Raw genomic sequence first — 26,235 nt, 5'->3', positions numbered from 1 at the left:
AGCATATACAATCGAATGCAGCAAAAAATGGGATTTATTTTCCCCTTAAACCCCCAAAATGTAAAATGCAGTAAAACAACTAACCCTCAAACAGCATGACTTCTCGCGTTGTCATCTTCTCAAACACCCCGTCGAGGCTACGCCATTCTCCTGCAACGAGTGTTTCCAAAAACCTCCAGGCAAGTCAGAGTTCATTTCAATGGTTGCAGTCATTTCCCCATCAACTCTCCATGTTTACCTAAGGGTAGTAATTTTAAGAGGTCCAGCATCAGCAATAAAGAGACTAAACAAATCACAATCATCAATAAAATAATGTTTTAAAAAAAGACACGTGATACTTTAAAGCTGATTTGCCATGTTTAGTGACCATTCTTAATCACAGTGACTGGAAAGCAAACTTGATCTTCCCAACAGACAATCAATGCAATTCCTCATACTATAATGCCCCCCTACCTCAAAAAGATAACCCTAATTAACCCAGAGGAGCAACATTAAAGACTAATTACAATTAATCTCCTCTTTTCACTGCCAAGATACATCATTATAACGCCCACAGGTGAGAAAACAAATCTCCACGACCATAATTTTAGGACATACTACAGCCTGGCTTGATTACAATGAAAAGATTGTTTGTCGCCATGTCGTCGATCTGATTTGCTCAAGGCTTGCTACCCCCAAATACAAAAAAAAATGTTTTCTCGGGGGTACAAAAACAACGATTCATTGCTTGACACAACGGACGCAGCTTTCCTCTCAGCTGGCATCTTGCTAATTGAGTTGAGCCTCCGCATCAGTGTCGCACGGAGAAGTGGGCCTTAACGGACTTTTTGGGGGATTACTTCTTCGGGGGGACCGTTTTCCACTCCATGTCTGGTGGTCCTCCAGTGCCACCACTGTAGCAGGAGGGGCATGTTGTCCCAACATTCTCAAACCCCTCCCACAAATGACTCCCAATAAGGACATTTGCTTCAAGCGTAAAGCAAAAAAAATAAAAAATAAAATCATCTGCTTCTAATTTTCAGGAGCTAGTATAGCCAACCCTTATCAGTGAGTATTTACTTTCTGGCTCACATTTGGCTTTTGTACTTGTACAGATTTTTCTCCCTGGCTGGGAAAACTGCATTTCTAGGTTTTTGTATAAAAGATAAATTCTACCCAAGTAAGAGGTATTTCAAAACATATTTAGATGAGTCCTTGTGGAGAGTGTGCAGTTTTTATGGCTTTGCTCCATCACGTGTGACACCGGGGACACACAAAAAAAAAGACAAAAACAAACACAAAACACAGATTGGAGCCTGACACCACTTCAAATGAAAGCAACCAATGGTGTGAGCTAAGTGACAATTGAGATCGGATCTCTACCAAGGTAAAAAAAAAAAACGTGTAAAATGGCTGCAATATTAAACTTGCCAATCTCCATTTGGCTGCAGCAGCTTTAAACTGTCCTTTTTTTCCAGATCTGCTCACTATAGGAGAATTCCTTTAGTGCAAGAGTTGTAGTTTCCAGCTGCATTTTTTTTTGGGGGGGGGACTGGGCTTGTACGGGGCACTGGAAAAGCAGCCTGCAATTAAATGATTGTTTCTGTCATCTTGCAATAAAAATATGTCTGGTGCAACTCATGCTTGGCGGAGGTAATGATAAGCGAGACAAAACGAGGGATATTGACAACACGTTCCTCTTTAAACCTCGCGCTGAGGTCAAGCAAGCTGCCGGGAGGTAAACACGTCTTCTAAAGGAGAACCTTGCAAAAGGGATGCTCAGATTAGTATATCGTGATCAGGGTTTCTTTCCATCCACCATCTTGTCCTTTCCGTTGGCCGCAACGGAGGTCCAGAAGCGATGGCAGGCCAACTCGAGCAGCTCCACCCCGCCTGCCATCTTCTGCTGTACGACGTAAACGCCCACCATGACCACTAAGTACAACCGAACGGGAGCCCACAGCCAAATGCCAGCGAAGCAGAGCACGATGAAGCTGCTCCAGTAGAGTAGCGAGGCGGCTTTAATCAGTGCCACGCGCAGCTCCGACTTACACGGCGGCACCCGCGCCGTACCCTCCCGGTCGAAGGCCAAAAGCTTGCCCGAGTAGAAGTCCCGTAGACGCGACTCTTTCTCGGCCCAACGCTCGCGGCACCACGACTCCAGCTCGGCGGAGGCGGAGGGGAGCGTGGTGACGGGGTAGCGCCGCACGTGAAAGTGGATCTCGCGGGGGAAGAGGCCTAGCATGAGGTGGCGCTCGGTCTGGGGGATGTTCTTGGGGTAAGCCACCGTGATATCATGCACCGCATCCAAGTTGTCTCCTGGGAACAAATACCCAAATTTTAGCATTTCTATTTATGTTTGAATTTGACACAATACCCCTTTTAACTTCCCGTTGATATTTAAAACTAGAAACGTTTCAAGAAAATGACCGGAACATTCCAAGCTTTAAAGATGTCCAATTTGCAGTTTTATTCTTTAAAAGGGATTATCATGTGTATCCAAGAAAAAAAGACTCTAGTTTGATTCATTGAATAACTGCAAATTTTACTTTTCTGATGTGAAATACTTGAGCAAAAACATCAACACAAGCTTGAATTTCTAGGAAGTGACCATTTTATCAACCCTGGTACTATTTCTGCCATTCAGAACGAAAATGATGACCGATTGGAAAAAGCTCCACACCTTTTATTCTAAGACTGAAGGGATTATACTTGTTAGAAAGAACCTGCCCATATCCCAATGGGCCGTAGAGCAGTAAAAATAAATTTGGGACAGACATGCTGAGGGGATTCAAAACCACTATGTTGGTCCATCACTGATTGTGATAGAAACAAGAGTGAGACCGACTTAGACGATGAGATCACACACAATTTACAACACCTGCTGGAATGGTTAGTGTTCAGCCAAAGGTGGTATTTGAGAAGTTTGGAGGAGTGCCACGATGATTAGCTCATGGGGAAAAATTAGCAGCTGTATCTCTCTAGCTATTAGAATATGACCCGTAAACATACGTATGAACCCAGTGAACATGACCCAAATTGATACAACAATACACTCAGCGTAGATGGCTATGAATTAGTTTAAATAACGTAACATTTTAATAATATTCCAAAATATCAGGAATACAGTATAGGAGAGTTTGAACATTTAGCGATTAAGACATCCTCCAAAATGATATCATGTAAAAATAATGGCAGCATTATGTTTTTTCTGAACAAAACACCTATTAAATTAGCCACATAGTAGAAAAACTGACCATTAGGATTTAATGTTAATGAATACAGCAAAGAGATGTGCTTTTCAGTATATGGAGAAGTTAAATTAAAAATAAATAGTCAGCTTTTCTTATATTAGTACCACACATCACTTTAAGTGTGTATCATTTTGCATTACAAACCTTTTCGCAGTCGCTCCACAATGAAAGTGAAGCCAGTGGTGCGTGGATGCAGCACGTGTTGATATTTTGGCAGGTCGTGCTGTGCTGCAAACTTGTCGCTGCGCGCTCTTGTGTTCTCTGCGGAGGAAATAAAAGTTTACAGATACCTTCGTGCCAAGGATGGACCCTTAATCATGCAATACAACGCTGCCATTCGGTTTGTTTTAAACATAACTCGAAGCCAAAATAAGAACGCTGCGTGTGACAGGGCGAGTAACGATGTACCAGCCCATAGAAACACACATTTTGCCAAGGATAGACACAACATGGCAAGAGACGAGGCAGATAAACAGAGACATACATGATTGTATACTAAGCAAACATTTCCTGGGAACAAACTCCGGTGAGTCATTAATCATGTTATGTAACATCTCCTTTGGCCAGGACCAAAGGGAGACAGTTCATCTGCACTCATAGCTTGCGGTTCTTACAAGAAGGCCCATAGAAGATTTAATGGGTACATTTGTAATTACAACTACTATGCAAAGCCAAAGCTAATATCCTTGCCGGACCCAAGCCCATCTAAAATGGACTGTTGTCAAATGGAAAACTATTCTGTGCTATGAACAGTTCAAAAGGCAGCATCTGTGAAGGCATCATTAATAATTGATCTATATATACAGATTTTGGATATAAGATAGCATAGTGTGTCAGAAAATGTATATATAGTCTAAGCTTCTGGTTAATTATGATGTCACACGCTGGACCCCTCGCGATGACATCATGACACGCAAAGAGAAATTGAGCGTTCGTGCTCATAAAAACAAGTGGGTGGTGGGCTTTGCTCGGCTTAAGGGAGGGATTTGAGTCTGCTGTATCATTTGACATCAGAGCATTCCGAGAGCGTGATGACAAGCATTTGGTTATGCGTTATCACTGTACAATTGTGTTTACATAAAAGTGTCAGCGCAAAGCGCCGAGGCAGGTGGAGTTACTTTGTGCAGTTTGATAGCTGCTAGGTGGAAATCAACAAAAGCCCCTCAGCCCTAGTTCACCTGTAAGGTCGGTGCCCTCCGGGAAGAGCAGGAGCTGCAGGGGTTCTCTAATGTCGCAGAAGTAGTCCAGCATGTTTCCCAAGTGCTCTTTGTCTTTTTCCCAATGCCGGTGGATGAAGACAAAGCAGGCCACCTGCATGGCCCAGCCTGGAAGAATTGATGCTTTACAATGTGTTTTTTATTTTTATTTTTTAAAGGTTTGACATACCGAAGCCAGGTACGGTTTTAAGCACTGCCTTGAGACATATCTTCTCCAGGCGCAAGTAGCTATAGCGCAGCAGGCAGCACCATAGGAACATCCAATCCAGACGTGTGCGGTGGTTCATGATTATTACGCTGCGCTCTCCAGGTACAAAGGCATCTCCTGTGATCACAACTTTTACTCCGAATACCAGTTCCAGCAGGGACTGTTGGGAGAGAGACAAAATGTCTAATTTTTTTCAAGAATCAGAAATACATACAATTAATGTCATGTTATTTCCTTGGCTGGGCAGAAAGTAGCATATTATACACTTACTGTTAACTACCAAGCTATACATTTTTGGAGAATATGTACGGTGATGGGTATTATATTGTTTGGAATTCTATTTTTTAGAATAGACATGTTCTACTTCAAAACCAAGATGGAGCAAAAAAAAGCAACCAGTAATTCAGTGAATTTAAGACCAAAAATGACAAGCCTGCTGCAAGTATGTCAAGTAAGAGCCGATTAGCTAAACGCACCACAGGCAGGGTGAGCCAGGTAGCGACGATGCGATCGGTAATCCAGCGGTACCAGGCGGGGGACAGCAGCATGAGAGGCAAGACCGGACCAAGCATGAAGATGCTACCGAAGAAACTGGCTAAAAACAGCGTGAGCAAAAAGTACAAACCCCTCACTGACACAGCCATCTGTGGAGATAAAAACAAAGAGGCACCTATTAGGATCGATGGCTAAAGTAAAACAGCAAAGTAGGTTTCTCAGGCTTTGTGAAACACATGATTGATTACATACACTCAACTAGGTTCTGTTGCCCTTTCATTATATTTTCCCACAAACAGTGGAAAATCCAGTGCGGACATTCCTTGAGTGGAATGTAAATAAGCGGGGTTGTTCTGAATGGGACTACGTATTTGTGGGTATAAATCTGGTCAAGCCGATCAACAGCGTTTTGTCCAGGTGTTAAAATGAGAAATGTTACAACTTTTGAAAAATACACTGTAAGGCACATGTGTATTATTAAATCAATAATTGTAATTTTTTAATCATTTTTTTCTGTTTTTAGTTCAAAAATCATTTTGTAAAATCTAAAAATATATAAAAAAGCTAAAATAAACATTGTTATAGATCTATAAAAAAACTGAATATTCAGGGCTTTTAATCCATTTATAAAAATTAAAAAATCTAAATATTATATCTAAAATGGTGTGGCCCACGAACCAACCCGAATCTGACACCCCTGCGCGTAAGGCATGGACTTGTACATAACTAATTGGACCAGATGGAGTAACTACAATGAAATCCTTTTTTTGCAGGCATACGAAAAGCCTCCACATAATAGTCAATCACTTATACGACAATTCAGAGAAAAAACATGATTTAAAGCATACCAGTTATTGACCTCAGAAGTTCCACTCCACGCTTTAAAAAATATCCATCCAGAGAAAGTTTATTTTATTTTCCCAAAATGACTATACCTACATAAAAATGCATAACTTGCATATCCGCCAACTATTGATGGTTTCAAATAACCTTGAGCAGTTGTAAACGCATAGGCGAATGGCAGTCAATTATTGCCGAGTGTAGGTGAAAAGGGCCTGCAGAATGTTGAGTTGATAAGGCCTCGCTGACACCGACAGTCTAAAGCTGACGCTACAGGGACTTATTTCATCCAGCAGGTGCACATTGCAGCGTGCACCTTTTCCACCTCAATTATTTCTGAGGCACACGCACGCACACTCTAAGCTCCGTGATGTTGCGAATAGTCTGAAGTTTTATTAAGCAGCGGAAAAATAAATTGCACGCAAGCATTACTGACATAAACAATGGATAATGTGAGCTACGAGCGATAATTATCTCACATCCACACACGTATACATTTGAAATATCACGGCACCCAATAATAAAACAAGTTATCACAACATTTAAACGTGGCGATATATCAGATTTTTTTGAAGGTCAACATGAAAATATTTTTTACTTGAAGAAACAATCAAGTCTGAAGATATCAATCACAGATCTTTGAGGATGCTCTTAAGAAAGTAGCTAAATTATAGCCTGGCGGTTCCCCAATCAAGAGCACATTATTTTACCCCTCAAAGGTCATAACAAAATAGCTGAATGTGTCAAGGTTGACTAGACATTGTCATTCTGGAGACGCCTTATGGTGCGTCAGTAGATGCTAAAACAGTACCTGTAGAAAATAATATATTGTTAAGTTTCCCATGAACCAACCACTTTAGTTTGTCCGTGAGACTTTGCTTGTTACCTTTCAAAGTGTATATTACAGTGTATTTGAGTACATATCATTTCTATTACCTGGTAATGTAATATGCATTATAATTGAACGACTACATGTTTTACAGTGAACGGATGGAATTTTTTGATACTTATTTTTAATCATTATTCCTAATTCTTTATTGTTATCTTTCAACTATAACGCGACAACAAGCTGTTTAAAAAAATAAATAAAGTTGAAGCCCCACAGGTGGATAGAACGTGAATTCGAATGCAGCCAGAGTTACGGAATGGGGAAAGAAAGAGCATGCCTGAAAACCAGAGTCCTTTTTTTTTTAAGTTTATCACTCGGTGCCATTCAATCTGATAACTCGGGTTCAAATGATAGTCATCTTCGAACCTGGCCTGACCCCGAATGCTAAGCTAACTAGTAGAGTTGATCTCTGTAAAAATGGTTTATTACACCACGGTAGTCATTGCGCAAACATGTCCGGTGAGCAACATATAACACTTAAATCGAATTGTCAGGCATGAACATACTCACCTTTTGTCGTGCTCTCCGGCGCCCCAACAAAATTTAATTTAAAAAAAGTTCTCAAGCTAGCGCGGCTAGTCGAGCTGAATCCGTCCAAATGCTCGCCTGCAACATAGCAACCTGCTTGGCTAAACGGATGCTAGCTGGTCCCTCCATAAAGGCTACAAGGGCAGCTTCATCCGGGGGTGAGAAAACTGCCGAATGCCAGTACAGGGTTTCTCCGTGGGTTTCTTGCTCACTACAAGGGTTATCAAGAAGCTGTAATAAAAATTCTCGCAACCTAACCACGTTGCTAACACGACCTCTCAACCTGACGCCTTCTAAGTGTAATTGCGCCAAGTCATCGAAAGGGGGTGTCGTTTCTTCCGGTGCCAAGAAGAGACTTTACCTGCAAAACACGCAGCCATGAATGGTTGATGCATACCTTAAGTATTATTTAAAAAAAATGAAAGCGTATTTTCTATCCTCTATAACCACCGTTTTGGGTATAAAAGCAAGCTCAACAGGAAAAGTCCTGGTGTCTCCTCAGGATGACTTCTTTTTCTATGTTTAAAGCCAGTGGAGAACTTTCAAGGCCTTTTATGCCCACAACAAAAGAGCCACAAAATTATTGACCTTTAAAAAGTATTTTATAAAACAGGTAGTATTATTTAAAAATTAATTTTCCTCACAGCCTCGTGGGCCTCACAGTTCTGGGGTTATGGGTTCGATCGAGGTTGCATGTTTTCCCTTGGCTTGCAAGGGTTTTCTCTGGGTACTCCGCTTTTCCCCCACATCCCAAAAACAAGAGTAGGCTGGTTGAACACTCTAAATTACCCATAGGTATGAGTGTGATTGATTGTCTCTTTATGCCCTGCAAATGGCTGGCCAGCGATTCAGGGTGTCTCCTGCCTGGTCCCCGTAGTTAGCTGGGATAGGCTCCAGTACCACCCGCGACCCTTGTGAGGATAAGCGGGTCAGAAAATAAATGACTGAATTGTCATCTGGTGTCATCAAGTACATCAACACATTTGCCCCTACAGTATCTGTGATTTCATCATCTACAATGTCACGTTCACATGAGCAAGAAAAGGGTTTCTCCCCTAAAAGTAGTATATTAGCTCATCAAAATTGTCAGCTTCCAACATTTTGTGGTTAGCTGGCTAATTTATCAGCTATCTGAAGAAAGGTCAAACTGTTTGTGTTGATTGGAAAGTGGCAGGTGAGCCAACCAGTTCGTCAACCCAGTTTGAGTGTTGTAAGTGGTGATATGTCATAGTACATGAATAAAATGTTTCCTTTCACCAAGAAGTAAATACAGGATTACTTTGGTCACCTGAACTGTTGTTGTAGGTTCACGGTGCGTTCAAAGTGCAATGCTTTTTCGCAGTGGAAAATTGAGCCGGTACTTTGCAGTGGAAAAGCGACATAAAGACACTTGTACATTATTGAGTAGTTGTGTCAGTATTATGTACTGGAACGTAATAGTAGAACCCAGACTGAAAAGCCATGTGTTGATTTAAATAGGCAGCTTATGTCTTCGCCACACTAATCCGTTTTACTTGGAGAGTATGGAGGGGTGCATGGAGGGACATGGGCTAGATAATTGCACGGATACAGGACCTGGCAAAAAGTACAAAGAGATGCTTTTAAAGGGGAACAGCGGCTGTGGTATTGCAGGTGTAAGGCCTGGGGACATAAAAAGGAAATGCGGCGGTAAGACGAGAGAACTTAGCGAGGTCGTGAAAGGGAAGAATGTTAAAAATAACAAACGTTTTTTTTTCTCCTTCTCTCTGTCTCTCCAAAGAAAAGTTCAAAGTGCTATCAATAGACTCAAAGGAGAAGAGAAGACATGCCCAAAAAAAGTCACGTTTTTTCTTTCCCACGTTGACTTACATAACAAGCATGTCCAGTCCAACTTGAATTTATGCGGCTCTTCTGCATTTAAGATGAAAATGTGTTTGGAATTTTTTTTGCATACATTACTCAATTAGATTACATTTTTTTCTATTGTTAATGAAGCCTTTTTATTTAAATTTGTTGTTAAACATTTGTAAAATATAATGATGCTTATCATTATTTAATATGAGTCACTCAAACCAACACAACCATGTTAGTCATGGGAATAGTCACGGAATTTAAGGGTGAATAGTATTTGTTTTTTTTTACATATGCAGTTAGTATGGCTGATGACAGCTAGCATTTATTTCTTCATTTTCTGTGAATCTTTTCCTCACAAGGATCGCGGGGGGTGTTGGAGCCTATCCCAGTCATCTGTGGGCACCATCGGGGGACACCTTGAATTGGTTGCCAGCCAATCGCAGGACACAAGGATACAGACAACCATGCATGTTTTTGGGTTGTGGGGGAAAACCACAGTAACCACAGAAAACCCACGTAGGCCCGGGAGAACATGCAAACTTCACACAGGAACTCACCGGGGATTGAACCCTCGATCTCAGAACTGTGAAATTACTATTCACGTGAAGTTGAACATGAAGTCTTTATCTTGAAAACATCAATTACTAAATAAATATACTCAATTTTAGTGCCTTAATTGTCAACAGATTCCGGAATGACCTCTCTCGGTTCACACCAGTCTATTAAATAGAGTGCATGCCATGGGGAACAGGGTCATGGAAAAGTCTTGAGTTTGACTAAGTGCTCTCTCTCTCTTTACAGCCTGTCTGTCAGCCTGTGTCTTTGACACACTCACAACATACACACACACATCAATACATGCTGACGTCATGTGTAACATTAGAATGGTGTCGTGGCGGCAGAAGAAACAAATGACACTAGGCACTTCCAGTTTCCAATCTTCCACATTAAAATGGATTGGACGCCTATCGCTGTCACGGGCTGTCGAATAGGTTCAATTCAGTGAAATCCAGTTGGCTCTTGTTTTCAAGAAATACCAAAAAGGGACTCAAGGACTAATGTTTCACTGGGGCTGGCTCAGAGTGCGTGTGTGTAAGAGAAAGAGATTTTAATGTGGACGATCAGTCCCAAATTTCGTCGACTGGGCAGGTCGAACTTGGCCGACACTGCGGAATCAGCATTAACATTGTTTCCATCGGAAAGAATTCTAAGAATGAACAAGAAGCTCTATCAGTGACTGACACACTTACAGATGCATTCTACATATAAACGTCAGATTAACTCAGTTGAAATGAGTTGAAGTACCGTCAAAGTTTCCAATAAAGAGTATTTTTAACTTGTCATTGCTACTTATTTAGCTATATTGGTTATTTTGCAACTTGATAAATGTACTATAATTGCAGCTAAATCTAAGTACTTACATTGAAACAAAGCCTAGAACATGGAGGAGAAAAATTTGAAATGCAATTCTTTCCGACAATTAAAAATGGTACAATGTGGTCTTACATAATATTCCATAACTCCACGAACTTGAAAATATCCTACTACTTTACAATGGGACCCTGGGGACCTTACTTCCTGATAGGAAAGGAACAGGAACAAAGAACAGCCATTTTAGTCTGCTTACTTTCCCTGGAAGGAAAATGGCGGCTTATGGGATTTAAAAACCCACCAACAGGTCATGCGTCCTTGCTCAAGGGCACTGCTTGAATAAACAACAATAACAAGACAACAATAAACAGACAGAATGAGGAAACTTATTTGTTGCCTCATTTTTTTTTGCAAAGGGCAAGTAAGAATCTCAGTGTAGTGAAATTACCTTGTCATTTGGGTTAAAGGGGGGTTGGATGTTGGTTTTCATTCCAACCCATAAAAAAGACACTTTTTTCAACTATTTGGTCTCCTACAAGTGCAATCAGTGGATTGCAGCGGGGTGCTTGTTTCCATGGAAACCTCATTGGTTAAACTGGGCTGGATGGTGTGGAACAAAAACTTGCACCCAGAGAGGCACTTCTACAAAACCCCAATTTTATGACTCTTGTGTCAATGTGATCATGTTTATGGGAAGCAGACCATTGTTAGGTCCTCTCCTAAAGGCCAATGACAGCATAACAGCACAGGGTAAATTGGAGTTTGCCATTGGTGAGCACAATAATAAACCTGTAAATAGTAGCAGTCCTAAACATATCAGTCCCTTTCATAAGGATTATTTTACACTGCTGTGGTATTTGCGGACTTTCAATTTCTATTAATTCATCCGTCAGATTCTATTTTTTTCTCATTTTAATAGGAAATCTTTATTTTCTTTGTAATCCAGTCACAATTCCTTATTGTTTTTTTTTAACTGTATAACGGATTTAAATACTTTCTGGGACATTTAAAAATGTTCCAACCACAGTTTATTTGATTGAAACTTTAAACCAACAGTTAACTCTAGTTCTGGAATTTGAATTTATACAACTTGTTTGCAACAAAAGGAGACTTAAAACACACACTTTAAAAATAGATTGTGTCCTATTATTCAGTCTTTTGTTAAACAGTAGACCCTAATATAAAATTGTATGTATGTAGTTAGATAAGAAAAAACTTATGTAAAACCAAATCATTTTAAGTTCACAATAAGGATAAATGTTGCATAATCGCTTTCCAAATATTTTTGAGGGGAGAAGCAAACACGGTAGACCAAATAGCACACAGTTGGTTTAGCAAATTCAAGTTTATTTACATACTCTGTAACACACAGAGAAAAAAAAGCGGTCTGAATACAATGACTAAAACAAAATGATGGCAGCTATTCTCCCTGAGCTTTACAAAAGACAATCTTGGTTAAACGATTCAAAAGAAAAAAAAAAAAAAAGAAAAAGTGTCCTGTACACAGCCCTAACGCCCAAAAAACAAAACAAAAAACAAGTTAGAACTAACTACAAGTGGATGAAAACATTAGATTTTGACATTTTAGATGAAACATGTTGAATGGCCTTGCATATCAACGCTATTTGATGACAAAGATTATGGTGTCTTGAAAGGAAAGTTGGAAGAATAGAAGAGCATTCACTTGTGACGGGACCCATTAGTTATACGACCAACAGTATCAGCTCAATGTGGAGAAAACGACAAAAAAAAGAAGTTATACAGTAACCATTTTTATTTTCACGAGTCATAAGGCTTTCCAGGGCAGGCCAACAGCATCTATTGAGCACTTAAGCCTCCTTTTCATTGCTCACTTGCTTAAAACCTTCAGCTAAGCAAACAAAAGAAACAGCCACTAATTGACTAACTCACAATTTTCATCAAAAGTATAACATACCATAAATGTTTCAGGACATTTCTAGAAAGGCTGTCAAATGTCACATTTCTCTACTCCATATAACTAGTGAGGCAAAAAAATTGTGCACTAGTGGATGTTCATTTGACAACATTAAACAAGACCATTAGTCAACATCTAGCGCTTCACGTACAGTACGCAGATGTCAACTTTTAACCAGAAAAACAACCCCCCCCAAAAATCCTCAGCACATTTGACACGCATGATAAACAAAAACGGCTAAGCAACATTGACAAATACTTAACAGCAATCCAGAATGTGAACACACAATTCTACGGTTAAAAAGTTATTTTTCTTGGAGGGTGCCATTTTTGTGGACCCAATACGAGTGCATTCCCAACACTCAGTCTTTTTTCAAGTGTGGTAAAGAAGTCCCATTGAGTGGCAGTGCGACAAAAAGGGGTGTATTGCTTCGTTTGAGTTGCGTCAGCCGGAAAGCTTTAAGGTGCAGCGTGACCAGGTGAGGCGTGCAGAAGAATTGTTGACATCGGAAAGCGTGACGTAACTCCTAACACTGGGAATTTACGATGGCCTGGCCGTTTTGGACGCCACCGTGGTTGGGCTCGTCGTCGTCATTGTCATCATTGCTCACCAGAAACTCCTCGGGTGGCCAGCGGAGCTCTCCGCTCTCCACCTCGCCGTCCGTGGGCTCCACTACGATGGAAGGCAGGCGGTCTTTCAGCTTGCAGCAGCGCTCAAAGTCGGACGGGTCGGGGAAGATCTGCCGAGGACAGAGGGCAACATTAAAACGGGTCATCCGCCTGAATTGCGTGTGCGGTCGATTGGTCGCCGGTCTTTTGGTCGCCCCGACCGCGACAACGGGCGACCAAAAGACCGGTGACAAAACAAGGTAAAACAACACGGTCTACGCATCAATAAAAGCCAACAATGGCCATGAGCAGTTTCACTGAGCCGACGTGAGTTTGTATGTACATGCGTTGTCCCTTTAAGAAGCTACATCAGTCAGGGTCTTAACAAGTTCTCCAACAAAAAACAATAAAAGTCTGGGAAATTTGGAGCTTTTCTTTAGCCTAATAATTACTAGGGCATTTAAGTATGACTAAATAGTAATTCACAGTTTGTATTTAGGGAATTTGAGCAACGATTTAAATGGTAATTATCACTTACCTTCCGGGCGACCAAAAGACCGGCGACCAATCGACCGTGTACCCTGAATTGGTACTTGTACAAACACTTTATACTGTCCTGTATAGTTAACATTAGCGCTCTAACAGTCCAAAAGCGAATTCACCCCAAAAATCCAGGTTACATCAGTAGCAAATTAAACATGTCCAATAGCTAAAATGCTGCCATCGTGTCTAATCTAAAGTGCTTTGGAGGCAGGTTGCCAAGCTGCTCACGGCTCAATATGTACTCTGTTACAGCATGGAAGATTATCCAAGGGCATAATATAGTCAATGATTCAATTGGTACAAGTTTAAAAAAAACGACTGAAACAACACTTGTTAATAGTCAAAACAAGTGTTGAATCTTATTTGAAGGTAGAGAAAGTGCCATGGAATATGGTCGAGTCAAAACCATGTGAGATTTGACCAACTCCGACTTCAGTAAATTCTCAGGAATCGGCATAAAGGCCCAAGGGATGCATGGAGGACAAAAAAAAACACTGGGTCCAAGAACAGCATTTTTGTTTGGACAAAGTAGAGGAATATTTTTAGACCAACATATTTCACTCCGAGACGTTTGAGGGTGGTGGGTCAGCGTCTGGGCAAGATGCCGAGTGGAAAGTAAGCATTAGATGAGACGAGCGAGAAGGGATGCAGCTGTGTCCAAGCCTGCAGGAATTTCATCAAACGCATGAGAAGACGGCAAATATCTTCTGTGTGGACCTTGAGAATTTCTCAGGTTAGGAAAACAGAGCCTATCATCGGGAGTTTATTCTCACCAAAAGGGGCGGCCGGGGGTCCCGGCGGTTAATGACTTTGCCTTTGGACACACGTCACAACTCGTTTCTCTGACGGGGGTTGAAAGCGGCAACGGCTGCTATTTTGGGATTGTTGTGTATCCACGGGACAAAACCGTACTGATACGGATATTGAAGAAACTATTAAAAATGCTCAAACATTTACCTTGTTAAAATGTGAACAGTTGCAAACAACCTATTTATATATGTATACAGCCCATAATATACCATACTATTTTTACAGGGTGAAGGCCTGTAAAGCTGACCCTCATATTGTTAGGGTTGTGGACACTATTTTTGCTTTTTTGGAATCTATTCCTCTATTATTCATGGACAGATCAATTAATTTGCGGGGTTATATATATTCTAAAGATGTATCTGCATTGATGAGAAGGTCACAGTTAGGAAATATGGCAATGCTTTGAATTTGGCAGCCTAGGCGCAGCGTCTGCTCCTCTAATTGTAGTCTAGCAAGTATAAGGAGTTAAACATAGACTGCTTCTTGATGCAATGTTTCCTACAAGGAAAGTCTGGAAGCTTGCGGCAGAAAACTATGACAGAGTGCTCAATTCAGCTCTCACTTCGCACCTGTTTCCCTTGCATCCGTTCCAGCCTCTCCTCAGACAGATGGCGTGTGAAACTGTGAAAGGAAGTCCGCTTCTTCCTCAGTGTCTTCACGAGACGGACATTTCTTATGAGCAGCGGACGCAATGTTGTCGTTCCAGGTCATAAACGCGCGGTGAATTGAATCCCTTAGTGTCTACGCTGTGTACGAAATGTGACAGCAGCTGCGCGTTGGGATGAACTTGTTGAGCTGACACTGAAACAAAGCTTGTGGAAGGCGCTTGTCAAGACCACCTGATGGCTGATTATGTCTGGCTTTGGCCGACCATCAGGCAGCTGCACTGAACAACTGTACAAATAACTGGCCAAGCAAATGTACTTTAAAACCTCCTCTAAACACTTCAGAGTTCCACTAAGTCAGCCACAATGTATTACTTTTGCCTAATTAGAGCTCCTCAATTCACCGTCCTCCCTAGCACTGGTTTCAAATGAATTCACGGTACACGGTCGATTGGTCGCCGGTCTTTTGGTCACCGATCTTTTGGTCGCCCGGAAGGTAAGTGATAATTACCGTTTAAATCGTTATACACACACGCGTCGGCTCAGTGAAACTACTCATGGCCATTGTTGGCTTTTATTGATGCGTATACCGTGTTGTTTTACCTCTTTTTGTTGCCAGTCTTTTGGTCGTCGGTCTTTTGGTCGCCCGTTGTTGCGGTCGGGGCGACCAAAAGACCGCGACCAATCGACCGCACACGGAATTCACAGCTCATCCTTTATACGTTTGTTACTTTTACGAAATTTAAACTATACACCGTGTGTGTGAGAAACGTACCTGGAAGGAAAGTCTGTCCTTGGTGGGACTGAGCCTCATGTCCTCCATGGGGGTGCTGGTGATCATTACCTCAGTCATATCGCAGACGGACACAAACACTGAACTGTGGAAAAAGAAAGATGCAATGTCTTTAACCTTTTATGGAGCGCTGCCAGAGTCTTCCAATCAAAATGGGATTGGACATCAGATGCGGTCAATAGCAGACTCAATGAGTTAATATGTATACAATATATATAGTTTTCTAAATGATAATACTGTGGCCTAGATGAGAGAAAATGTGATGTAACCCTGTGGACACGAGGTCTTCGTAGGTCTTTTTTTAACCAAAAATAGTCACTAGTCTGAAAAAATGTCAAGGTCCTGCAACATCATAGTGAATCTTTGCACTGCATAAGCCACACTGTTGTTGCACTGCACCACAGTCATTGTGAATGCACTAGGAGGGACGTGACAAAGTGGGGGCTTTAGTATGAATACGGAAGGACCTGGATGCACTCTTGTACCATCCAACCCAAGTGTACCGACCAGCACGTGGTTGCCTGCAAGTTCTTTTTTATTTTTCTTTATTTTGTTTGATTATAACGATTGGCAGCGGTACTAGCCACATGCAGTCTCGGGACTCGATGCTCAGCAGCCTTCTCACGGCGGCTATTTAAAGTATGTGCTTGACGGCAACCACGAGCTTGGATTTTTTTCCCTGACTGGCTGTACAGAAAAAAATAACAAGATGCTCAACATGAGCTGCCTGAAAGGAGATTTGGCCTGACCCACTTTAAATCTCAGACGTGTTTGAGTATAGACGTGAGGTTTGTGATTAACACATGGTTTACTGATAAGTACCATTATGTAAATGGGAGTTACACTAAATCAATTCACCACAATCTAATAGCATTGAAGGAAATGTTCTTACTTGCTTCATTAGGAAATTTTACAATTTTGAACTGCTACAATAATTTTTCACCCCTGACTATAAGGCCTATAAATTTTAGATGTATCCTTCACTACTGACTATTAGCTACCGGCACCCATCTCTTAATATGTCATTTACATAGAGATGTTACAGAGAAATATTTGAGCCAAAATATCTTCAACCAAATAATCATGTAGGAAGACAAAGCAGAGTCCACAAACTATGAGGGGAAAAAACTATTGGCCTATAGTCCGAAAAATACAGTACATTTTACGACAAGCCTAACACTAAAAAAAAATGTATTACATCATGAAACATATCCCCCAAAGGAAGGTGACGCACAGGTCTGGCTTTTGTCAAAACACTCGGAATGGATCTTCCACTTTATCAAAATGTCAAGGGAAAAGAGCAAATTTAGGTACAAATAATTCACTTTTTTGAACGCTTTCATACATGACTTTCAACTTGATTTTTAAAGAAACATAAAATACATTTAGAAAAGTACACAGCAGTCATCTTTGTGTGTGTGCAATTACATCGGAAACTACGGTAACACCTCTGCACCTCTGAGACCTGATAAAAAAAAACAAAAAAAAACGTTGCATTGTGGACACATCCACGAGACAGCGCTTGACCCATTCAACCACACGTAAGACCATGTGACTTAGCTTGAGCTGGCCTGCAATAATAACTGATGACATCTCTACGACTTCTGGCCCTTTACCCATGAGCCAACAGCGACCAAAATATCACAAACCATTGTGGCTCACAATGACATTTCATGCTTAATTCCACTGCACAGCAGAAAGTGCATCGAGGCAATATCTGATAAAACAATCCTTTCATGGCCACCAAAAATGAATAGCTCATTGGTTGCCATTGACCGGGCTCAACATCAAATCCATTTTCAAAAGGAGGGATGGCAGTGATCATTTGTATTACTGAAACACGGGCATTCTCACAGTTTAAATACCAAACCATGTGTGAATGGATTAAAAGTAAACAGTATTTTTTTTCTAAATCTGTAAGTTAGTTTCTTTTGTGATAATTTCTTAAAAAAAAGGAAAAACTCTTTAGTTTAAAAAAATATATTTTAAAAAATGTATGTGGATAAAAAAAAGATTACAGTGAGACCTAATTCAAAATCAAGGGTTTCTTTAGGTCATAAACCTTCTCCCCAGACGATTTACTGCATTATCAACAAAGAAAAATATTTGTGTTGGGACCTGAGAGCATTCTTCTGAAATACTAAATGATAATGACATACAATATCAGCACTCCAAGTAGCATTGGGACATGAGGACATGCACGTTTAAGCTCCAAATTATCTATTTCCAGTTCAAGAGGACACTCAAATGAGCCCCTCAGTGGGGCTTGGTAAGTCACATGACACGAGTCATTAGGTGGCAGCTGATTGAACCCTCTAGAAAAACAGTCTGCAAGTTTATTTTTTATTTTTAAATCACTTTTTCCAGGCCTGATTAAACACTCACAGTTTTGGTCACTAATGGAAAGTCTGCCATTGCAGGCAGGGTAAACTTGGGTGTTAAAGAGTGAGCATCATCCAACGGAGTCATTAGGAATTCACACTGGTGCCATAACGTGGCATTGGAGGGTAAAATAAAAGCCAGTTGACAATTTTTGGAAACAAAATTAAAATATTTTCAGTAACTGAAATAAAAGTATAATAGAAAAAAATGTGTTACCCCAATTAAAACATTGACATTAAAGACACCAATGCCATCATTTCAAATAGCAACTGCAGAATTTATACTTTGTTTTAACTTGGATTTTTTTATATTTATCCAAATCCACACAAAAAAATTTAAACTGAGTGAATTAGGGAAAAAAAAAGTCTAAAGTTACTAAAAAGCAGAGGAACCCGCAAGTGAGAAAAGCTGTGCCAAAGCAGCCAAATTCAAAGCATCACCATATTTGGTAGATTGGGCACTAGACCTCAAACCCTCTCACTTCAAAAGAATTAGACTCCCTGAAAGTTATATTTACAGTAAATAGGCAAATCCTTTAAAGTTATCAAAAAAATTCCTTTTCAGTTCACTGACCTCATTAGCTCAAAATATAATCACCTCTTCCATTCCATGTTATAAACAAATCTTTGAAAGTGGATAATCCCTTTATTCATTCTTGAGTTATCTTGAACGCAGACAAACCTACAGAACTGACTTACACTCGGGCTGAATTATAATGAAGAATCCAAAACAATTCCAACTTTGTCTGGGCAATTAGCACAGTATTAGGAATACAACCCTTGTCATCCCGTGCTCACTGCTTGGTACAAAGTACGCCAGCAGGGACGGAATTTACATCACAAAGTCAGCTGTATAAGTCCCCGTGACGTGACTTGCATTTCCCATGAATGCAGTTACTGTATATAGAGACTTGTCTAGTCATAAGCGATCAGCAATTTACCGTTTTACATTTTGATATTACGGCAGTTAACCGTTGTGACTTGCTTAGCTTTCCTTTATTGAAAAATAAACGTATTTTGCTCACAACCCATTTCACGATGAAATGAATCAACTATTTATAACTATACAATTAATTTACTGAGGCCTCAAATATTTAGTTTACTTCATTCCAAGTTGATTTACACCACTGATAGCGGATCGAGACATAAGAAGCTCATCAATGTGGATGTCATTTCATCCTTGAGTGGGATGCAGAAGACAGCCAGGCAGGCATGCAAAAAGCAGAGGGGGAAAGAATAGGGGGGGGCGATGGAGGGATGCTCAGGGAAGTGAGACAGTGACGACCTGAGGAGCGGAAAGAAAGATAAACAACCAGTCCTTGCCAGTCATATTTCTATGCAAGGATTGTATAAACATCCTGCTGGGCTAAGAAAAACAGAACATTGGGCTAATAAAACAGAACGGTGGCACAATGAGGAGGAAGTGTGCATGCTCGCAAATAAGTCCACCTGCCACAGACTTGCACTGTCGACAACAGTACAGAAATCCATTAGAGCATTTATTCAATATCCAAATTCTCCATGCACTGGAACACTAATTTTTTTATGTCAAGTTAAAATGAATATCATGTAGTGCATTATGGACTCTTCAGATGGCTCGCCATTTAGTATGTTTATTTATACTACAAGAGTCATGCATGACCGAATAGTGCGTCCCAATGGGTAGACTCCAGACAGAGTGCCCTACATGTATCAAAGCTGTAAACGGATTACATGAAAACCTACAGAATATAGCCGGAGAATGTCTGAGTCATGACCCCACACATACACACAGTGACTTAATTTAAAGTGAGCCATGTCCAGGTCAAATCCTCAACATCTTGACCTAAATAGGATTAAATACAAATGCTATAGTGCACACATTTAAGAATGGTGACAACAGTAGTGTACGTAGTATACATTTATAGACAGAGTTGTCCAAGTTTGTAGTTTTACTAGTAACTTGATTCCACATTCAGAAAGTTTGATGAATTCAATACGGGACTCGTTATCATTTTTTACATGTTATATTTATAAATGATAAAATTATTGAATTCAGTACCTCCAACGATGCACAATGTGGAGGGAAATCAAACTTAATAATGTTGCTGCTGTTTACCATGCACCCTGTGTAAATGTTTCCTGAAATTTTAGGTAGTGGTTTTGCCTCTGCAAGCATGCAATAAGTCTCAACTCACTGATTGCTATTGATGTCAATAGGCGACCAGTCCATTTGACTGGTTTGGCACCAAACAAATTGGGTGCCTATTCCCATCATTGGCACCCAATGTTCATATTGAGCAGACAAAAGCGAAATAGCGATCCTACAAACACCAACCACCCTCCTTTCCGTTCACTGACCACGCCTTACCTGCCAAATCTAGTATGGCAGCTAAGTTCATGGAATCCCAGCCTGTTTAGGTTGCACTGTAAATACTTCAAAATGTGGTTACATCAAAAGTTGTTGAGTTCAAACTTCCTGGTAAAGCAGCTACCTGCACAACAATGCTCGCCAATCAGAGACAAAAAAGCAACTTGCACATCCTCCCCAGAGACAGGAAGGATGTTTGATGCATGCACATTGAAGTCTCAAAAACCACAACAACATCCAAGTTAAATTAAGGTTGTCTCGGGTCAAGAGACATACAGGTAAGAAACTGAATCAACTTATAATACATCTTAAACTCAAAGTCTAGTAGACTAGTCATCTCGAGTGCATGCCATATTCACCGAGGAGGGCAAAGATGATGCAAATATCAGGAACTTGAGCTGGATATTAAAGATATGGAATAATACCCATAAGGCTTTGCATGCATATGTGGCAGCCTCTTTGCTGGCTGCAGTGCACCTACATTATACAACACAAGGTTTGGTGTAGTATATGCAAAGAGGATGGTCCAACAAGGACTTATCCCCATCCCAAAAATACATTTATATCCTTACTGACAATGTACAGAAAAAAAAGTAAAAAATATTTTGACACTACTACTTTCCTCCTGCCTCCAATGATGCTCACTCCCATTGGCCTCAGAAAACGAGTGTGATTATTGAGTAGAGTCACCTGTTAAGTCATATTGCCCTAAATCTACTTTTATAAATCAACGGAAAACGAGCAAAAACAATCATCACACACGCTGATTCAACATAATTATAAAAAAAATAAAATAAAAAAAATACTCACCTGAATTAGATCGAAGAAATAGACATGCATTCGAATCGCACCTGCTGCTGCAAATGATCTCGTGGCTTTCTGGATGTCTAAACTTCACGTTGAAGTGTCACATTTAAACCTCCCCATAAAACGAGTCAAAAGAAGATGCTTACAAGCCACTAAACAGCCAAGCAGGTCGTGCAAACTTGACTCCTCTCGCCCTTGACAGCTCTCTCCTCCACCGCTACTCTCCAGTGCACTTTTATCGGGGAGGCGTGTGCACGTACGTCGCAGTCAAATTCCTCAATGGTGAGTGCCCCGCCCCCATGAAGTCGCAAGCCAATTGGGGCGCCGGATAGACTAGACGTCAAGATGTACGTCTAATTGTATTTTTTTTTTTTTTATTTGTATTTTTATATGGGGGCGTTGCTCTAGTGTAGAACGCGAAGATGCTGCAGCAGGATCAGTTCTGTCAGCAGGTCTTATGAAATAAGTATGATTATCCTCCTGTACTTATAATACTAAACCTACAATATACTCCATTCATTCAACATGTAATCCTCCATTTAAAGGAGAATTATGTAAGAATTGGATTTCAGACATTTCAGTTTTTTGGGGGGGAAATTGTTCTGATACTCATTTTAAAAGGTGATTGGCATGCAGGAAAAGTTCATTCATGTATTTATAATGCTCATCCATTTCAGGTTTGTGGGGTGCTGGAGCCTATCCCAGCTTAATTTGTACGAAAGGCGGACTACACCCTAATACAGGTCAGAAATAGGGCATGAAAAGAGACTGACAACTATTCAAACTCACCATCATACCACCAGTGAGAGAATATTCAGGGACCCCAAGGACATGTTATTTATTTTATTCTGTGTTTACAATGGAGGACCGTCCTTCACCATCGGCCAATTACGAGATCATTTCATTGTCTCTGTCTGGGGTTCTCCTACTTCTGTAAGCTACATAAACAAAGGTCGCACACAGCGACAGGTAGATTTATCAATGTTGTGTACCAATCGAGGAAAAAAATTGATGATAAACAGTAAGATCACACCGCCGTTCTTGAAAGGTAATAAACAAACTTTATGATTTTCCTATGTTACTTTCTTGTATGGCTAATTGACAATAGAAATATGATAAAAAATAGAATTTCAAGCAAATGTTGTGTAGCATTTGTATCCAATGACCAGGGCAAAGATTGCAGTGGCTAAAGTGCAATATAAAATGTATTGCTGGTGCAAATTACCTATTCCTGTTCCTAAATGTTAAATAAGCCAACAATATACTGCATTCAACCAACGTGATAGCATTGTGTTATAAAATAAAATAGTAAAATATCATTAATGGCCTTCGGGGGTGGGACCAAGTCCCCAGGTGGTCCCCCCCCCCTACCCCATTCTAGGAAGGATGCTATCGATTTGTCATCTGTATGAGGGAGAGGAGAAAAGGAACAACAACATATACAGTCCCAGCATGTCTGGAATGACAAGCAGACAGTTGATAAGGCTAATTGTGATGCCACCAAGCCGTTCATAAATATTTTCTTTTCTCAGTACAAAAACCAGCACCTCTGTATCATTTGGCAACAATTACACCAGTAAAATGCAGACATTCCAGGCGTGTATGATAGCCTGGCGTGCATGACCTTCAAACCTAATAAAATATCCACTACACGGCACCTTCACCCGAACGAATATGGCCGAATTCAGGGAGGAGTCACGGTAGTAAACTAACGCAACTCTACTGGCACCTTGTGTTTTTTTTAGGTGATGCATGTTTAGATAGTCACTACACGGTAATTTTCAAGATGTGCTTCAGAATTCATTATTTTTTTTGTAATTACATCTCATCTCATCTCATTTGGGTGGACTGACCTGGACTTGAACCCAGGACCCCAGAGCTGTGAGGCATACGCAATAACCACTTGCTCCACCGAGCTGGCCTAGGTAATCACATATGACACAATATTGCAAAGAAATTACTATATAAATATTTTCTGAAGGCTTTCTGAATGCCACAGCTAAAATATAATGGAAAGTAAGCCGTTTCTGCATGCAATGACAAATTAATTCGCAGAGTGACGCTGTCGTCTCTTAAATAGTCTTAGAATGCTGCTTGAAAATTGCGTTTTGTGTCACTTATCTTGAGAGTGCAGAAGCCAGCTACTCTGCATAAACAGCTGCCTCTGAAAGGCAGCAGGTCTTTTTTGTTTGCTTTCATAAGAAACGACTGTTTTCATGGGCTTTGCAGGCAATGCACTTCTTTTATGTCTTTATTATAAGCTGTGTTACAGCTAGAGTTTCTAATGTCATTTGCATGCAAGCTACAGGCCTCTTAGAAAATGGTGGAATTTGGAGTTGGAATTTTGAGGCTCACTTGACTCACTGAATGATGCTTTTGAATCAATAGTCAGGTTTTTAGATATGTTCCATCACCGTGTATCTCTCACAAACTCACTATCTTGTATCTCACACAAAGGCAAACATACACAGGTGAGTGTGATGCCTTGCATCTCTCCCTCCGGGTTCACTCGCTTGCTTTCCCTCTCGCAGGTGGTCCGTTCGCAGAGCCAGACTGCATATTTCATAGGGGACGAGCGCGCCCCTGGACGCTATCATTGAGGCCACATGTCGGCCCCGTGAAATATGCGGCCTGCCGGACCACCGCCGACGCCGCCCTTCTTCCACCGCTCCGCACCCGCCATCTCGGTTTAACTGTGGGCCTCGTAATTAAAAGACAACTCCGGCGAGCACGCTACAGATGTTGGCAGCTGTTTTTAACCCCTTAAATGTCAGCCAGTTCATATTTTTTGTGTGACCGGCGGCTTGAATGGTTAGCAGCTCTGGGGTCCTGGGTTCAAATCCAGGTCGGTCAACCCGTGTGGAGTTTGCATGTTCCCCCCGGGCCTGCGAGGGTATTCTCCGGGTACTCCGGTTTCCTCCCACATTCCCAAAACATGCATAGTAGGCTGGTTGGACATTCTAAATTGCCCCTCGGTATGTGTGTGAGAGTGACCTCGTGCCCTGCGATCAGCTTGCCACTGATTCAGGCCTCTGGCCCGAAGTCAGCTAGGATAGGCTCCGGCACCCCCGCGACCCTACGGAGGATAAAGCGGTTCAGAAAACAAATCTAAAAAAATCTAATCTCCAAATCAAATCGCCTGTGTGGGTATGTGATATCGGAAAAGTGTTAAAGGTCACAGAGGTGAAAAATATGACGGTGCTTTGAATTTGACTGCTTAGGCGGTAGTCTGCTCTCTTAGTGTGCTCCGCTAATTCGATGGTATCACTGGTAAGCTTTACAAAATCACAAAGTCAAAACAAAGCTCTTCTATTGTGCAGCTTTGTTGACTTTGTCATAGAACACTGGCAGTAGCTGGATTGCATTTGCCGTTTGTCTATTATTGTTTATCTTAAAAGGGAAAAAAATCAATTCCACCTCAAAAGAGAACATGTTGAAGCTGTTACGAAATCATTCCAGATCCTAAACAGAGCAGTTGGGATTGTACAATTCTCCCTAATTGCACATTTATACACAAGCCTCACCACTTCCCTCTTTTCTCTCCGTATTACGGCAAAGAGCAGGTGAAAATTCACAGATGAAGCTCTGCGCTGTACCAAATTATCAACGCACCTCATCCTGGCAGCTTTTTCATGTTGTCGAGTTTGTCCACGCGAAGAAATGGCTCACTTCATCTACGGCGGCAATAACTCTTTCCAAATATATAGTGCACTGCGAGGGTGAGCAGGTGAAAGGAGAGTTGTCACTCGCCCAGGGTTCGTATAACGTTTTAACACGCCGGCCCAATGGGGAGCCTGCGTCAATAATGCTGTCAGCACCTCATGTGAGTGCAGGCTCTGTGATGTGACGTCAACATCTAGCATCCATGGGAGAGAGAGCAAGGAAAACATACAAAGGAAGCCCTAATCCCATATATCACACATGCTATTCAAATAGAGGGCTTACCTTATTTAGCACCATGGGAAGGGGCACTGTAATAAAAACAGCTTAGTGGAAGAAGTAGTGTACATGTGGTTGTGGTAATAGTGGAAATAATACCATGGTGTGGCAGAGGAAGTGAAAGTAGTAATATTGGGGCGTCATCGTCATCGTGGTGGAAGGCAAGTGTGGTAGATAGGATTAGTAGTGGAAATTGCACTGGTAGTATTGGAAATTGCACTGGTAGTATTTGAACTGGTAGTCCTCATAGTGATTGGTCATAGGAAAGATGTTGGTGGTGGTAGCCATGTTAATTCCAGTAGTAGTTGTGTCAATGGTAGTAGGAGTAGTCATGGTAGTAGTAGTAGTAGTAGTAATATTATCAACATTATTCAAAAGTGTGCATTTGAAACTCTCAGTTTTTATTTCCACCGATAGACCATAGAAAACTGGAGATATGACCGGTTGCTTTTTATGGTACAAAATATGTTTATCTGCTAGAGGCCACTCATGCTCTTGGGACACGATGGGTGATTTTTCATTTCCGTATATTTTTACAGTCGGAATTCGATGATTTCATGCCTTAATATGGTCATGAAATAGGTTATTGTATAATAATGATAGTTCATATAGATGTCTTTGCGCTAAGAAAAAAATATACACCAGTTTTAAAAACAAATCAGACATAAGAATGAACTGCTGAAACCATTTGAACCTCTTTTTCTTACTAAAACAGTAGTTTCACTTCATGCAAGAGCACTCCTTGACCCCTCCACTTCAATTTCTTGTCAATATAAAAATAGACTTTTCAATGGGAGTATATTGAAGCCAAAACCTGCCTTAAACATATTATTTTATGTGGTTCATGTT

At 40.9% G+C, this 26,235-nt stretch overlaps 2 protein-coding genes across 2 annotated transcripts; both read right to left on the bottom strand.

Moving 5' to 3' along the window:
* Window positions 1-344: 344 nt before the first annotated feature.
* Window positions 345-7,716, bottom strand: lclat1 (lysocardiolipin acyltransferase 1). The gene is made up of 6 exons (XM_077621725.1): window positions 7,393-7,716; window positions 5,135-5,302; window positions 4,620-4,818; window positions 4,412-4,558; window positions 3,378-3,494; window positions 345-2,298 (listed from the first exon to the last, which is right to left on the bottom strand). Exons 2-6 carry the CDS (start codon window positions 5,300-5,302, stop codon window positions 1,778-1,780), a joined length of 1,152 nt encoding a protein of 383 aa, XP_077477851.1. The 5' UTR covers window positions 7,393-7,716; the 3' UTR covers window positions 345-1,777.
* A 4,228-nt stretch (window positions 7,717-11,944) lies between these two features.
* LOC144090291 (protein LBH-like) lies at window positions 11,945-21,698 on the bottom strand. The gene is made up of 3 exons (XM_077621674.1): window positions 21,451-21,698; window positions 15,892-15,994; window positions 11,945-13,289 (listed from the first exon to the last, which is right to left on the bottom strand). The coding sequence occupies exons 2-3, from the start codon at window positions 15,967-15,969 to the stop codon at window positions 13,077-13,079; spliced, it is 291 nt and encodes a 96-aa protein (XP_077477800.1). The 5' UTR covers window positions 15,970-15,994; window positions 21,451-21,698; the 3' UTR covers window positions 11,945-13,076.
* Between the last annotated feature and the right edge of the window lie 4,537 nt (window positions 21,699-26,235).

This window comes from Stigmatopora argus, chromosome 15 (assembly GCF_051989625.1).
Source record: "Stigmatopora argus isolate UIUO_Sarg chromosome 15, RoL_Sarg_1.0, whole genome shotgun sequence".
In the NCBI taxonomy this organism is placed as follows: Eukaryota; Metazoa; Chordata; class Actinopteri; order Syngnathiformes; family Syngnathidae; genus Stigmatopora; species Stigmatopora argus.
Note: the sequence above shows the minus strand (reverse complement) of the source record. Positions and strands in the feature narration are given on the sequence as shown.